Here is a 17,060-nt window from a genome sequence, read left to right on the forward strand (position 1 = left end):
GTTTGGATTAAGTAGGTAAGATACATAGATAATTGATGTAAGAACTTGAAAAGATGGGTAAAGATTTATCTGACCTCTGAAAGAGAATAAGTCTTCCATTTAAAATTGAAATACATGGTTGAACTTTAACATTCCTTGAAACAATTAAGTAAAAAACAGAAGTCACCAAATTGTCAAAAGTTGGGACTTTCCTCCCCTCCTTCCCTCCTCCCCAGTAGAAACTTCTTGAAAAGAAGGAAGTGGTTAAAAGTAGAGGGGAAGAAATATTTGTGAAACTATAGATCATAACTGTTAGAATCTCTGTTGAGTATGAATTTTCAGAGGGAAGTGTGAGACTTCTTAAATATTTTTGTAAAAACTGAAATTGCACTGAAAACCATATAAACCTATAAGACATGTGGTTTCTTATTACTCTAGTACCAAGGACTTGAAGACAGTTTGTTAATATCCATGTTGCTCTGTCAAACAAAGCTGTTGCTTTTCATTCCATAAATATTTGTATGTGGCAGGCAGTGACTCTACCTAATGGGTGTATATACACACATATACTGCACTTTAAGATTCTGTTTTTCTTTCTAAAGTGCACTGTTCACCCTTAGCACTGAAATACGGTAATGCTGCTGTTTACATTTAGGACATAATGCATCCTTCATGCAATACAGATGGTTGGGACTGTGCAACTGTCAGACAAATGATTTCCACATTCCCACTAACTCAAGTCACAGACACGGGAGGCTGAATACTAACAAACTGCAACAGGAAGATAACTAACAACTACCTTCTCCTACAGTATTACTGCTGGATAAATACACCTTTTCTGCACTTCAAATATTGACTTAATCAATTTATTTTCTTGAGACCTGGCACATCTCTCCACTTGGTCAATTATGGAGTATCCCAGCAGCTCTCTGGTCTAGAAATGAGCACGTCACTGAAATCTCCTATACCATATGTTTATCCAGGAGAGTATGGGCACAGCCTTTTTTAAATACTCCCAGTAATACTCTCATGAAAACTGGCTCTTGATGATGCATGAGGTTGTATTTCTAGAAGGAGATAATTTAATAGGTGTAATTCCTCAGGGGAACATGCAAGAGAGATGGGAGCAACAAGGCAGAAAAAAGCACAGGCTGCTTTTTCCAGAGACGGATACTCATGCCATTAGTAGTGAGCGAGTGAGCCGTATAGGTCAGGGTCTCAAACAGCGCGTGAAAACTTTACCCGAAGGAGTCAAAGCACTCTACTGCATTCTTGGGCTCGCACTGCCACCTGGTGTAGTACTCAGTGATTACAGGCTTTATCCAGCACAGCTTAGAACACCTGCAAAAGCACTACGATGGGAAGATGCTATCTATCACAAATGCCGACATCGGGTTTGGTGATATAAATAAATACGAGTATGTTTAGCAAACAGGTACGGTACCAAAAGCACTAAGGTAGGTCCGGTGTATGCCTTGTCAGATGAGTAATGGTAACACACGAGGTGCTTCGTCTGTCACAGTTGCACAGTGGGCTGACCGGGCTTCAGCAGCCAGCACAGGAGTTAGTACAGGTTACTGCAGCTTACTGACCTGGGACACCTCAGTCTTTGTATTTGGTCGTGTTTATGTGTCCAGATGACACAGGTTCTGCCAGGGGCAGGTGAGGCAGCCTGCAGCCTCCCACCGCTGTGAGGTACCTCTCTCTAGTCATGTCTTTCCTCAGCCGGCAAAGTAAACAAGGAGGAGCTCTGTCTGACATGCCTATGGAGGAGAATCTCATCCCAGAGACCAGGAGGTGACAACTAATTGCTTAAAGAACAGTTCATTTCTCATCACTTTCTGGGCCTCATGGTGTTCACAGAGGCTGGGAACACGTAATGCCCCAAAACCTGAGATTCTTGTGCCACTCGTGACGATGTCAACGCAGCCCTGCGCTCGTTAGAGGTTAAAACCTCAGAGATACAGGTAAAACCCGCGGCTACCCTAGCCCGAGACCACGGCCTCAGGCCCCCTTAGGGACTACACTTCCCATCGTGCCCCGGGGCCACCGCGCTGCACCATTGGCTGGACCGACCGGAAGGGGCGGGACGGCACAAGGCCGCGGGACGGTGTGGCTCTGCGCGGGGTACCCGTCCCAATGGCGGCGCTGAAGTACGCGGGGTTGGAGGACACCGACAGCGAGGAGGAGCTGCCGCCGGGCTGGGAGGAGCGCACCACCCGCGACGGTTGGGTCTATTACGCCAAGTAAGGGAGCGGGGCGAGCCGGCCTCAGCCCCCTGACCGCCCGCGCCTTCCCCCTGGAGCAGCATCCGTGCATCCGCCGCAGCTGCCCCCTCAGCGTGGGGGCCGGAGGGGCAGGAGCCGTCATTTTCCGCACAGTACCACCGCGGCGAGCTGGGGCTGAGGCAGGGCCAGGGCTGGGTGGCAGGACCGGTCTCCGTGTGACTCGGTTTCCGCATACGGCGGTCACTCCTGGCTCCGGGGAGAGCTGAGTGTGGGCTGGGCTCTCCCAGCGCCGTCCTCCCGGGCCGAGCCCCACGGGTGCCCGCCGGAGGAGCTGAGGGGAGCGGACAGGCAGGTGTGTTCCGTGCTTACCGCCGCCGGACAGAGCCACAGCATCCCCATCCTCGTGTTGGGAGCGCTGCTGAAGCGGCTCTGGCCTCTCCTGGGTTCAGCGAGCTGTCACATGGCTGCTGCTGTTGCGCTTCGCTAAGTGGTTCCGTGGGTAATCATAGAGTGGTTTCGGTTGAAAGGGACCTTAAGATCATCTATTTCCAACTCCCTGCCACGGGCGGGGACGCCTCACACTAGACCATGCTGCCCAAGACGTCCAACCTGGCCTTGAACACTGCCAGGAATGGGGCATTCACAACTTCCTTGGGCAACCAGTTCCAGTGCCTCACCACCCAGTGAAGAATTTCTTTGTTATCTATGTGAACTTCCCCTGTTTAAATTCCTCGTCCTATCACTGCAGTCCCTGATTGGTGATTCTTTATACATATGGGTGGTTGAGACTTGCTCAATAGTGTAGCTTGCTGAGTTTTTCCTCCTTGTAGGAATAGAGGAGAGACAGGTATGGTGAAAGCTAAAACCTATATATGCTCCCCTGCAGCTCTTCAGTATACCACACCTTTGACAAGAGATAAAAATTTGTATTTAGCGCCATCTGCTGGTGCCATTCTGAAAATGACTGCGTTTCCAGTGGTAACAGAAAGGGACGGGCCATAGGGCTGACTAAATTAGTGGAATATATATGTATATTCTTCTCTCTTGTGGTTTCCATAGCCATGCTGCTCTCGAAATCTGTTTCAGTCTCTTTCAATTTGCAGGATTTATTCCATCCCACAAAAAGGGGGAAAAGTGTAGTGCATTCTCACCTGTGGTGGGTTGGCATCTTCCTCCCAAGTTCTGCTTTACAAGCACTGGACAGAATGTTTTAGCCTGAACTTTGTAAGCACTGCAAATACTCTCTAGAGTTTCATTTTCCTCAGGTCAAACTTCTCTATATTTGCTTGACTTCAAAAGCTCTTTCAGAAAACAATCACTTGTTGAAAGTAACAAACCTACAAAACAATAATGCTACCAAGAGTAATTTTTACAGAAGCAATTAGTTCAATAGGCCTGCTTTTTAACTGTTATGAAACTTATTCAATTTAATGACATGGTGTTAATATGTCTTTACTGCCTGACAATCTTGCCCAATGTGTTTAAAAAATACTTGACACAAAGAGGTGTTATGCTGCTGCTACCTTTAAAATGAGCTCTATATCTTTGATACCTCTGCATATTCTGAAGACTTTTTTTAAATCCTTATCAACAATATGAACTTTAAACCTAGCTGGAATATGGTTACTTTGGCTTAAGACTTTTTGAGGTCTTCAAGTGAAGTGTGCCCACAGTCAAGTACTGAAAGTGGCTGGGAGTGCATTTGTCAAGCTATGGTAGTTTAGTATCTCTCATCAGACAGGAGTAACTTAGGATCTTGAGTCTTTAGCATATGAGTGTCCTGAAGTTCAGGTGCCACTGCAGGTCACACATATGTACTTATTTGACCTCAGCCCATCAGCTGATTCTTGTAATACAGTGTACTGTCATTGTGGGCTAACTATGTGGTTATAATAAGAAAGAAAATTTGCTTATGTTTTGTGCAAATTGTTGGTACTATATCTATAGTTATTCAATAATGCCAGCTTGTATTTCATACTTAGGCGGCTGTTATTTTGGACACTTTCTTAAGTAATCCCTGATTTTTGGTTATTATTTTAAAATATTTAATAAAAGATAATATCCAACCTGATTTCAGCACTTTATTATTTTAAGACCTTGTTTATGTATACATCACTTATTAGCCTGTAGTGCAGAAAACCTTTTGATAGAATGTATTAATTCTCTTAGAGTGATGTAAGTGAATATAATCTCAGAATTATAAGAGATATTATTGCTCATTTTAAATAAATAGTCAAGGCCTTTGGATAAACTTGTTTGTCTAAAGCTGCAGTTGTTCATGTAGAAATCCAGACTTATTTACCTCATAGCTTAGAATTCAGTATTATTTGACAAAAGTCATAAAAAGGTGCTTTTGTGATTTGAAAAATTTCTGATATTTCTACTAATTTCTGATAAATTTTCTTTTTGCTTTTTTCTTCCTTTTTCCTGCCAAGGATCAGCATCTGTTTGAGAAATTTTCTGAGTCTGTTGATGTTATTCTTTGTTGATGCTATTCTTGAATGACTTTTGGGATTCTTTCTTATCAAGCAACAAAACTTACATTGGAAGTCAGATGGCTATTTGAATTTTTATAGACTCCTATGCTCTCTTGTTAGTTATTTTCAGAACTGTGGCAGTATGGAAGCCTGATGACTTCTAACTGCAGTTTTGACCTTTCTTAAATGAGAGATTGTCATGTTTCTTTTTTTTTTTTTTTGTGGCAGACAAGTCAAATATTAAAAAAAAAAAATAGTTACTCTTCACTGTATGAAAATAAAACCTTTGTATTACATCAGAAGAATTATTAGGCAATTTTTTAATATCTTAAACTTTCGTTTTCCTACAGCCATCTGGAAGAAAAGACACAATGGGAACACCCTAAGTCTGGGAAGAGGAAACGTGTTGCAGGAGGTTTGTGTTAAGGTTTTGTAACAAACTGAAATTATGTTACAAACATCAGTTGGAGTTTGTGCGGGAAGTAGATCTCATTTTGATCTTCTAGTTGACACTAATCACCTAGGCAAACTGAGCTTGTAAAATACAGCAAAATTACTTCAGTGAGGTTTTACCTATGTGATAATGTCTGTGTAGAGTGATCATTTTGCAGTTTTATGGCTTTCTTGTATTGCTCCATAAAGCCAAAATACTAATTCCAGGATTGTTTTACTGTAGAGCATTGATTATATGAGGCTGGGATTCTCTGATTCCATTCTGATTTCCTGCTGTCCATGAGGTAATATTTATAGTTGGATTATATAAATCAAAGAATATTCCTGGCACAGAAGAAAGTCACATCAGTTTAATTTTGTTTATTTTCCCTAATTTACCTGAAAGCTTGTGCCAAATCATAAGACAGACAGTGTTGCAGGACACTTCCAAAGGTAAATGACTTCTTAAGGACCTTGGATCAGTGCCTTAAATTAGATCTTCCCAGAAACATTTATATGGCTTACGTAGGTGTACTGTACTGTTGGAAAGCCATACTTCTTTTGGCATTGGTAATGTGACTATAACTGGAATGTTTTCAGTAGATTTTGAGCCAACTGAATTGCAAATGAATACTTTTCAGTCAGGATTAGAAATACTGGGAATGCTATTTGTTAAGTACTTCTGTGGGGTTTTTTATATAAGAATTTATTTTGTAAAGATTTGTCAATTTTTTCTTTTATCTGTCCTTCCAACTTCATAGCATCATAGAATCATTTAGGTTTGATTTAACATATCCCATACCCCCTTGAGAGTTCTGATCTTCCAACTACTAGTATATGTTACACATAACTTTTTCTACACTTAGTTCAGTGTTTTTGCAATTTGCTTTTAGGGATAGCTAAACTGTATGCAGTATAGACATGTGTATGTAGTAGGAAGCAAGCTTACATTTTGCTGGTTTGTGCTGTAACATGGAATAATCTTTATAAATAATTTTTAGATTATCTCTATACTTCATATTCTATTTATTACAGTTTTACCAGACCTCCTGTATGTTGTACTTTTATTAGAGAGCAATTGTGCATGATTAGGGAAGCAATCCTTCTTTCAAGTGGCAATATTCAAGTGCAGCAGGTAGTTGCATTACCTACAGAAATAATGCAGAATTTTGCCACATCTGTCTGAGAAATCACTTCAAATCTGAATATACTTTTAATGAAGTTAGTATTTTATGCTTCCTAGGTCTGCCATATGGATGGGAGCAGGAAACTGATGAAAATGGACAAGTCTATTTTGTAGAGTAAGTATGTCAAAATGTAGAACATGGACAAGTAGCACAACTGTTTCGTGTTGGGTAGCCTTTTTTGAGTTATCACTGACTATCAGCTGGAAAGACAAATAAATTAACAAATATAATTTCATAATCCATATGCAGAAATTACAGTTGTAGCAGTGTCTAAACACTCATTTGTATTTTTATGAATTCTCTCATGTGCATAGAATTACTAATGTGGGGGCTGGAGTGAAGTGACTTGGGTATCCACATCTCAAAATGTGAGCCAGTCACTGTTTATGTGGGCTTATTTTGTTTGTATACCTTTATGGATAAACTCTGTGCTAACTTTAAAAACATATCTAGAACTTCATGGCTGATTATTAACATTGTGGTAGTGCTTTAAAATACAAGATAAAAAAAAATTGCTGCAACTCTGACTCACTTGCAATGTGAACCACGGAAAGGAAGACAGGGATTGAGATAGCAAAGGTGTTTGGAAAGGAACGGTCACAGAAGAAGAAAGAATTCTGGGAATGTTTCCTTCTGTGTCTTTTCAATGGTAGGGTCAAAATGGGGTAGTTATCTTAAACTGGCTTGGCAGAATGAAGAATATTCACAGGCTAAAATAGTAAGCGTAGCCTCTCTGTACTATAATTAAGGGCTGAAAGTTGTGGCTTAGTGGCTTTTTCTGATAATTGTCTAAAGAAAAACAAAAACTCTGTTTTAGAAAGGTGAGCCTGACCTAAATTGTGCCATTTGCTAAGCTGATGTGAAGCTATTTGGTTTTGGTTGCTTGAGGAAGAAGTACTAAGCTACATTTCTCATTGGTATATCTTTTCAAGGGAGTAGTGTAGGCCCCTTTTACAGAGCTCCTAAGAGAACATGATCTTTCCCAATATAATGAGATTTTTCCCTTGACAAAATTTTGCTTTCTGTATCATGGGTTCATATGAAGTTCAGAACAGCGTCGTGAAGTATGTGAATACAATCATTAATGGGCACTGTTATAACTGCGAGAATGTTTGATGATAAAGAAAACAACTGGGATCATTTTAACAAAAGGATTTTTGGGAATTTAAGAAATCCACTGGGATTGTACTGAACAGTGGTTGAAATACATTTAAAATCTCAGTGCAGAGTACAGAAGGGCCCAAGCAGTTGAATTTCTATGTTCTTTTGCAGCCACATAAACAAACGGACTACCTACCTTGACCCAAGACTGGCCTTTACAGTTGAAGACAATCCAGTAAAACCTACTACTAGACAAAAATATGATGGAAACAGCACTGCAATGGAAATACTCCAGGGCCGTGATCTGAGTGGCAAAGTGGTTGTAATCACGGGAGCAAATTCAGGAATAGGTAGGTTAAGATTACATAAGGTAAATATAGCCATCTTTATCTTTCAGGCTACTTTGTTTAGCCATGTACTTTTGGTATTCAAACTTGGTTTGCATCATTTCCATATGAAACATATAGTTAGAAAACTATGTTCAGGTTTGTGTACTGCTTTTTAAGAAAGTGTGGAGAATTTGGAGCTTCGAGGTGAGCTGCAGGGAAGACATCAGGTTCTGAAATGATTGATTCTTATCTCCACAAGTATTGATGGAGGCATTTTACATTACCTAAATATATAGAGGATGCCTGCGAAAGGGACAGGAAGTTTCTTTTTCTTTTTACGGCCTCGATGTGTAGGACAAGGAGTAAAACTTGAATGGTTGCATGGGAATTTAGATAAAGCGTTCATAAAAAACTTTTTAATGCCAGGAAGTAAACTCAGGTAAGAGATTGTCCAAGGAGGCCATAGAATTTTTATCGCTGAAAGTATTTCCAGGTCAACTTGCTGATGAACTTTTGTTAGTGGTCCTTCAGAGCAAAAACATTTGTTTATGACCTTTTGAAATCCCCCTTAGTTGTATCTTCCAGTGTGTTCATGTATCTTTTTAGGTACTCAACTTGTTTAGGTATCTGTTATATAGTATTACTTCTACAGTGGGTGAGAAATTCTACTTAGCTACTTTTGTTATGTTTTATAGTAAAGCTTTGGTGCTTACGGGCTCCACCTTTCTTCTCAGAAGACAGGATTTCTCCTCCAACTTAATTTTCTAGGCTGTTTGAAGTTTTAGTCAGCAACCTGCACAGGATAGGTCTTTTTCTGTGGCTTAGGTTTGTGGAGAAGCCACAAATATCAAAACACTGGTTTGGTGTTAGATTTGATCTTTTTTTTGTAAATGAAGGGATCTACCTAAATCTTAGGTAACTGTTATTCTTGTGTTCCCTTTTGTCTTTGGGTTTTTCTTTGTGATAGGATTATATCAATATTGAACAAGTCCTTTTGCAAAATATTTGGGGTCTCTTTAGTGCCGGATCTTGACGTAAGTGCATTTATAAAGACATAGGAAAACCTTAGAGACATTCTGGAAAAGGGGTTAATAGCAGGACTTGCCACTCCAAATCCTCTTGGTCTTTCTCTCTTGATTATTTTGGGGAGTGTTATTCCACAGGAGTCAGATAAAAAACTTAGAGCTTTATTGTGGCTTGGTATTTAGGCATTAAAAGCATGCGGCCTGCTGTCATTGCATGATATGCTACTACAGATTGGTGTTACAGTTAGGGCAGGAAGTGTTGTACTTATCTATCTCAATGAGGAATTTGTGTTTTCTCGTAAGGTGCACGTTCCAGATTATTGATACAGGATGTCTTTACACTGCATCCAGCAGGACAATTTGCTTTGTATGCAACTGTGTAGTCGCAGCACACATAAGAATTACCTGGACTCAAATGATTTGCCTTCAGCAGGAGAGAGCTGCCATTCAGACTTGCTGAGTGAGCTGAAAGTGTTTCATAAATGGCAAAAGATTATTCCAAGATGTATAATTCTTTTGTCAAGATTCACCTTCCCCCTGTTTCTCCCTTAGTTTATAATCTGGATAGATCATAAGTCAGAAAGCAATGTCCTTGCACCAGATAATCTTTGCTTGTGACATGTATGCCCAGATATATGTATACATGCACATATATACTTTCTTGATTTCTGTTAGTAGGTGAGGGCATGATATCACTTATGGTCAGAAGCATGCTAAGAAGAGTGGGAGCATTAGTGAAATAAAACTTGGGCTTGTGCTGGTATATGAGGTTAAGGCATAAGGAATCCAAAACGATGAAGATGATGTAGTAAATATGTGATGAAGGTGTTATTGCCTATAGTCCCAGGCTTTGTGTCTGATACTAGTTGCCATGGAGTGTGAATTAAGGAGAAGGCAGTCATAGGGTTTATGTTTCTGATAAATGCTATGCCCTTTTTTGTCCTAGCTCAAAGGGTTTCTGACAGAGGGTATAATAAGAGCTGAGCTTGTGCCAGTTGTGACTTCTGATTGACATGTTTGATGGAGAAGAACAAAGTTCAGACTCCTTGGTGTTGTGTGAAGGGAATACTCTCTCTTTGGGGTCGGTTAATAGTCTTCTTGTCCCACTAATTGGCAGAGTTTCAAGTTTTCTTGGAACTCTTGTCGTCTGAGTCCTTAAAATGTATCAGGCTTAGCTTTCTTAACTGTGCTTTGTGACTCTTGGCAAACTGCTTTGAAGATGTCCGTGTCATGTAATGGATTGCAACGTAGAGATCCCTGTGAACTTCAGTATGCCTACACAATTCTTTGGGACACTGTGGAAATACTAATTAACTAGCTTAAGTGGAGTCCTACCAGTTTTGAAGCTTATTCCCCAGTTACTTTAGGGGTGTTCCACTTAGTGTAATTGATAGTCCTTTTAATCAATCTGTATTTTTGAGCTAATAATTCCTTCCCTGAGTATTTTGAGAGGTAAAGAATTACTGTGTTTTCAGAAAACTTAACATGCTTTCTTCAGGAATCATGTGTAAATATTTCCCAGGAAATATTGCTGTCCAGTAAGTAGAATGTGATTGAAAAAGAAAGTATTACTTGTTGAGCATTCGTGCTTAATAATGTAAGAAAAATAATTACCCAACCCTTTAATGGTTTAATAGTTGTCAAAATTGGTTTCAATAACATACTTGAAACTAACTTTATGGTATCGATTTTTTTATCTTTTTTTTTTCCTTGGTTGTTGACAAATTTTTCATTTTGAGATGGGAAGGGCAAAGATCAAAGTGTAAGTTGGTAGACTGTGGTCTATCAAAATGCAGAAATGCTTAAGTTAAAGTTTGGAAAATGCTGAGAATCCCTTGAAAGGTGGATGAACATAGTTTTGCTTTGTTTTGTTTTTTGCTTTTTTTTCAATTCATCTATATACACTGCTTCAAGATAGCAAAGTTCAAACCAGATCAACGAAGATGGAATGATATGTTAATTTACTTCATTTGTGAATCTATGGGAATCCAGCGTATCTTGCCAGTTGAAAAATCTCAACTTCTGAAAAATAGGGATGCTTGCTTAATTTCAGAGGCAATACTTTGAATGACTTCAGCAGTGATAGAGTTCTGGTCGTATCACACCTACTGGCCTCTCCATTGTTACTTCATTGTCATAAATGTCTTTTAACATGTCTGTAGAATGGGGAGACTGTCTGCCATGTGGTGGCTTTTTTTTTTCATTTTTGATTAGGAATATGAACTGCAAGAATCTTTTAGATTATATACCCACTTTCTTAACTCAGTCTTTAAAACTGCTGCAAAAAGCATGTGTGTGAGGAAAGTTAAATACTAAAAAACTCCATATTTATAAACACTTCATTAGTTTTCGTTAGCAACTTGGAAAAGGTTAATGAATTATTCTGTTCTTAAAATGTAAAGAGAGCATAGCAGATCAAGAATGATTCATAACATTTTTCTTTTTTTTTTTTTTTTTTTCTTTTTTTTTGGAAGCTTTTTCTTCTGACAATGCAGCCCAGCTGTTCTTTGGATCTTTTTCTCATCTATTTTTTTAAGCTCAATCAAAATTTTAGTCTGAGAATCGCATTAGAAGTTGAGGTAACTCTCGTTCACAGTAAAGGAGCAACAAAACTGCACAGTTTAGTGGTATTGTGTCAATCCCTGTGGTTTTAAAAACACATTGTTCTATCTGTGTTTAAACATGAATAGTGTAAATTGTCAGTTTGTTCGCTTCAAGTGAGAAAGACTTAGTCCACTATGAGGAGCTGAAGACAGTGTGCAATTCTGTGTGATCGTTGTTTTTCTGTTTTAGAGGTTTCAATGTCAGGTTGAAGTGAAAATACTTTCCTAGCATGCTTGGGTGAATGAAGTCGTATTTTCTAACTTTTCCACTAGAGGGCTGTGTTGCTCTTTGAATATACTAAACAAAAGCGACTTAGTGCTTTTCCTGGTTTTAGTAAATGCTCCTGTAATTTTGTTGTTTGTGTTCTTAATTGTTAGGGCTAGAATTCGAAATTTTTAAAAGCATGTCATCTGTTCATCTAGGTATAATTTTATAAAGAGATGTGGTATTTTCAACTGCGTGTGTAAGCAATCTCCTCAAGTCAAACAATTATAAAAGAATTTATTACTTGTTCTTAATATTAGGGAGACAGATATGTAGCTAATGTGATTTTTCTATGTCTTGTATAAATATTGTTATCTGTTTTTAAGATTCATACATCTATATGACCTTGAAACTACAGTGTGTTCTGTCTTCTGGTGCAGTTGCATCTAACCTATTGTGACTGCTAGACTATGCATGAGTAGCAAAATGTAAGTAGTGTTGCAGTACATTATGGAAGGGCAAAATGTGTACGTTCTGTGCAGCCAGGCAGATTCCACAAAGTAGGCTTTTTTTTAAGGCTTTTCCAAGATTTTATCACAAAAATGTATTGATAATCACAACTAAACCATAGCTAAAACTGGAATTCTAATTTTTATGCTGCATGAAGGTCAAAAGAAATCTGTTAATAGCTTCTATAAGGGATGCCCTGAACAAACAGCTTAATTTTTTTCAGATACTGAATGAAACTCAGAAGCTTCAGCTATAACGTGGCTTTTTATTTTGCTTTTTTTGTTTAGGTTTTTCAGAGTGAATCATGTAATTTTATAATTATGGAAATGTTTCAGATTATTTCTTCAAAATAATTGTTGGTTAATGTTTGGTTAGGTTGAATTCTCTATTTTTTTCCTGGTACTTTTACTGCCATACAAATGAAGAGGTCTTAGCCAGGAGGAAAGTGGAAAATTACGTACTGTTAATCGGTACTTAAAGGACAAGTCACTGCTTCAGTGAGATTTTGGTCTGTTTACTTTTTGATGTGAGAAATTATAGTATTTTTTTATTTCTTGTACAGATCTTCAGTATTAAAACTTCTGTCTTACTGATGCAGAAGGTTGGAAAACATGCTTATAATTTATCATAAACATCTGCTTTATGATTGTAGAAAGTTGCTTTGAATAACTGTCCTTTTAATTTACAAATAATGAACAGAAATTTTCTAGTTTATTCCTCTCATAGCTTTTTCTTTTTTTCTTTTTTGTCTCCTGATGACTCTTAGTATATTGTTTTCAGTGTGGAAAGCTAGCTTGACATAGTAAGAAGAAATGGTGTAAATTAAACTGTAAGGTTTTTAAACTCTGAGAGTCTGATTAAGTTACAGCTAAAAATGATTCGTAAATTTTAGCAGATGGTGACATGTTTTATTAAAATGGGTTTTTACAAAGCAAGGAAATGCAGAGCAACCTACTTTTTTCTTCTTAATTACTAAAATGCAGTTAGCAGCTAATTTTTTTCCTTCTTTCTTTTTGAATCGATTTATACTATGCCCATGGCTGATTTGTAGCCCCTTACACTAATGTAGCCAGTACTTGAGGATCAGGTAAATGAAATCACAGAAAGAGAGCTAAAACTCTGTTTTAAGCTTTTGAAATGCATTGTATATTTAATGAGCTGTATTCCTAGTATCAGATGTCATAGGCGCTTGTGGTGAGGGTTTGTACAAATACAGAAACATAACTGAACATTGCGAAACTGTACAAGGTAACATTTTGACAATGGGTAACTTGATAGTTTGCTTTGTATTAATCATCATGGTAACATGTAGATGATTAGATTTTGTTCACACATGGTGGTGCTTTCGTGATAAATACAAATTATGTAGCTCTGCAATTTATCATGTTCCTTTCACTGGATCATCTGCACCTAATTCAGAAATCTCTCTCATGTGGGACATTTTTTGAAGACTTTACATCTGTGAGCAATGTAGAATGGCTACCCCTCTTAAATCATGCCGTTCTCAAACTACTAGAAAGTACTGTCTTCCTTAATGGAAAAAAACAGTAATGTTTTAGTGATCTGAGTTGTGGGATTAACTGTGTTAATTCTGGGATCATCAGAGATCTGATATCAGGGTGGAGATAGAACTTAAAACTGTTGGAAAACTAGGAATCTCTCTTTTCTGTAACTGTACGGTGCTTACATTAATTCAGAAAGATCCCAAGACTTTTTTTTTTCCTGTCATCATTCTATTATTTTAAAAAATAATTTAGTTTTTTTGTATTTTTTTTCCTTTTTCTCTCTTTCAAAGGAGCATAAAAATATAAGTAAACTTGCACATGAACAGTATAATATATGTGTCCAGACTGCTGTGCTTTGAGTATGTGCTTTTGTACTTCATACTGGCAGAAGCTAGTGAAAAAATGTTTTATTCTGGGTGTATGGAGGGATATTGTGGGATATATTATTGCATAGCTTCGGAATTTTTTAATTCTTGATTTAAGCTATGCTTTCTGTATGATGTGAAGTAGTTTTTGAGCACTTCCTGTATGAGTTTTGTTGTGACTCTTTCTTGCAATTAAAAAGCAGACTCTAGCTTCAGAGCAGGTGTGGTTAGCCTTTATTATATTCCTTATGCCAATTGAGTAATAACTATTTGAGTAATAGCTGCTTAAGCTACTGCCCATAAGGTGAACAAAATTAAACTTTTAAAGATTATCTAAATTCCTTGTGAAGACCATTTAAGGTCTCTAATGGGTGCTGGCTAGCTTTCACCACTATGCCCTAAATCTATTGGCAATAGATGGATAGGAAAAGGATGGCGAAAAAGAACACCTTGACTTCTCAAGAAATCAAAAATCGATTGCTTTGTACCTGCAGAAAAGAGAATTTTGTGAAAATGGGGAACCATTTTAGTTCCAGAAGTTACTGAGATTACTTGTGGGCGACATAGCATTTTTCCTGAGGCTGGCTTTATCGGCCTTCGCAGGGAAGGTAACATTTGCTGAATCCTAATTAGACCAGTGAATGGTCTCATTTAAGTCAAACTCAGATCGTATGGGAGGAATAAAACAGACCCTTACAAATACCATTGAGGTCTCTCATTTTAATAGTATTAGTCTGACTGTCTTAAATATGTTCATTGTCTTTCACTGGATTGCATGGAGTGTGGTGGTCGAAGCCCACAGATGTTTGTCTGAATCTGTCAGTAAGGAATTGTTCAGCTCCATTTTTGAGCTAGATGGCAAATTTTCCTTGAAAAATGTGCTCATTTTTCTTTGAAAGCGTGAAGCTTATTTTCTAATTTCTCTCCACTGTTTTGCGATGAAATTATATTTAAAAGTTATAGGACTGACAGCACTTAAAGAAGTGCTCAAGATAGTCCTCTGTTTCAGATTCACTGTATTATAATCTTGAATGATCTTGGAATTTTTCTTATGCCATAACCCCTGAATTTTGTCAGCCTTGACAAAGAAATCTGTCTGTTTTTGCTGGATAGTTAGTTTTGGAAAAAATAATCTTTAATAGAAAATACATCTGCCTGCTTTTGGTCTGTTTTTTTTTTTTTTTTCCCCTCAATTCTATTAATCTGTTAACTTTTCTCAAAGATTTTAAGTCTAAGCTTCTTTTTGGTGTGTTTTATTGTGGTGAATAAAAACTAACATGTTTGCTTTCCAATAATTGTCTCCTATTTACATCATTTCTTATTATAAGAGCAGAAAAAAGAGATGCGACACAGGCGAGCAAGATTGACAATGCTTCTTGAATAGTCTTTCCCTACTATCTAAGCATTTTCCCCAATTTAGTGAAGAGTTTGTTGTCTGAATCAAAGTTAGTGTTCAAAAATGCATGAATTCCTGGGGATTAATAAGTTGAAACTTTTGCCTGTTGTTTTTAAGAAGAATTTCTGTATGTAATTATGTTGTAGCTCGACGGTGCAGGGAGAGGGGAAATAACTGGGGTTTTGCTAAGGAGATGCATCTTACGTTCTTGCTAAACCAGCATAACTTCTGGTGAACGAACTCTTACAGCCTTTGCATGGTTGTATGTTTTCATGCTGGAAGTGTTTCACATGTGGAGAAGTGAAATGGATATTATTTATGGAGGTTTGGGTTCAAAGCTTATTGTGAGGCAGACAGAAAGATCAGCAGTATATAACCTTGGATTATTTTTCTTGGCCAGGTCCTAGCTGTCCCAGAGATTGTTTTCATGAGATACTTCTGTATTTATTGGGCTTTTAAAAGCATGAAGGAGTTGTTCCTTGATGTATATATATATTTATCTTTTTTTTTTTTTTGTGAGTTCTAGGCTCCATTTAACACGTTTCACTATTATAAGCAGCACAGTGTATTGGCAGAAAAGCACAGCTGGGTTTGATACAGTCAATGTGTCTATGGCTTGCCCTGGTAGAATAAAATAATCTCTCATGACAAAAATAAGTTACCCAATAAAAGCATCATTTTGCAGATGCAAGTTTTACAGCAGGGTCTTCTGCCAGCACAGTTGTGTTGTTTAGGGACTGTTTTCTTGCCATCCTTCACCAGTGAAACAGTGGCAATGAAGGTTTGGTTTTTGATGTGTTGGGAAGGTGAAAGGGGAGAAATGACCATCCTTCAGCTAATACAGTTTGGTATTGTGTATATTCAGCTATGTATTTCAGTTTCATGTTGTTACTTTGGCTTCAACAGACATTTATTCTCCTCAGGGAAAAACTGCTTGCTTGCTGAAGAATTCATGGGAAAAGTAATGTTGAGAAATTAAATGCTGAATTTTTTAATTCCTGTAATGTGCATGCTGTGGACCAAACTTGGCATGCATTGCCTGAAACCACAAGTTGCCCTACCATAAAAGTATTGGTGTCTGTATAGAAGTTTTGTTTGCTTAAAAACACCTTAGAAACCAAACTTCCACTTCACTATTTTTTATCTTTTTTCTCCAGGTATTTTCTTTGTGGAAGTCTAAAACTTTGCGTCAGGCATGAATTTTGTTGTACCAGCGGTTTTGGGGAATTGGGAATACAGAGCTTTTCCAGGAGAGCCTAGATTTCACAGGAAGTATATTTTTGGCCAGGGTACATTATAATTTGTATAGAAAAGCAGTTAGTGGAGGGGAATGTGACTGTGGGGTGGAACTTTTAACTCATTCTGTTGGAGGAGTTTAGTAGCTGTCAGTCAGGGATTAGTTCTGATGTATTTTGAACAATCAGAAAATTACTAAAAGTTATTATTTTCAAACTATGAATAATGTTAATAGAAAATGTTTTTCTTTAATTTTCAGTGCTGTATTCTGAAAATTTATGGTTGGACATAGTGATCGAGTTTTCCATGAATGACATCGCTCTTTTGTAACTTTGGCTTAATACCGTGGAATAGTAATATTGCTCCGCTTTTTAGGCAAGTCTCCACTGTCTACTTGTTACATATTGTAAATATTAAAAGGTCCTTTTGGACTTCTGTAATTTATTTGTCTTACTGAGTAAGCTGAAAATGGTGTCAGATGT

The 17,060-nt window shown here is 37.8% G+C and overlaps 1 protein-coding gene across 9 annotated transcripts in view; it reads left to right on the forward strand.

The window, feature by feature from the left end:
- The first annotated feature begins 2,053 nt into the window (after positions 1-2,053).
- The window catches only part of WWOX (WW domain containing oxidoreductase), a 524,801-nt gene continuing 509,794 nt past the window's right edge, over positions 2,054-17,060 (forward strand). For 4 of the 9 annotated variants that reach the window (XM_062618285.1, XM_062618290.1, XM_062618291.1 and 1 more), the window contains exons 1-4: positions 2,055-2,225; positions 5,035-5,099; positions 6,360-6,417; positions 7,576-7,754. In XM_062618285.1, the coding sequence (XP_062474269.1) occupies positions 2,119-2,225; positions 5,035-5,099; positions 6,360-6,417; positions 7,576-7,754 (409 nt within the window). In that variant the 5' untranslated portion in view covers positions 2,055-2,118. Of the gene's footprint in view, positions 2,226-5,034; positions 5,100-6,359; positions 6,418-7,575; positions 7,755-17,060 lie in introns of all 9 variants that reach the window. The other 5 variants (XM_062618288.1, XM_062618293.1, XM_062618292.1 and 2 more) reach the window with 2 other exon arrangements.

This window comes from Pezoporus occidentalis, unplaced genomic scaffold (assembly GCF_034315485.1).
Source record: "Pezoporus occidentalis ecotype Australia unplaced genomic scaffold, CSIRO_AGI_Poc_V1 ctg20, whole genome shotgun sequence".
Lineage (NCBI taxonomy): Eukaryota > Metazoa > Chordata > Aves > Psittaciformes > Psittacidae > Pezoporus > Pezoporus occidentalis.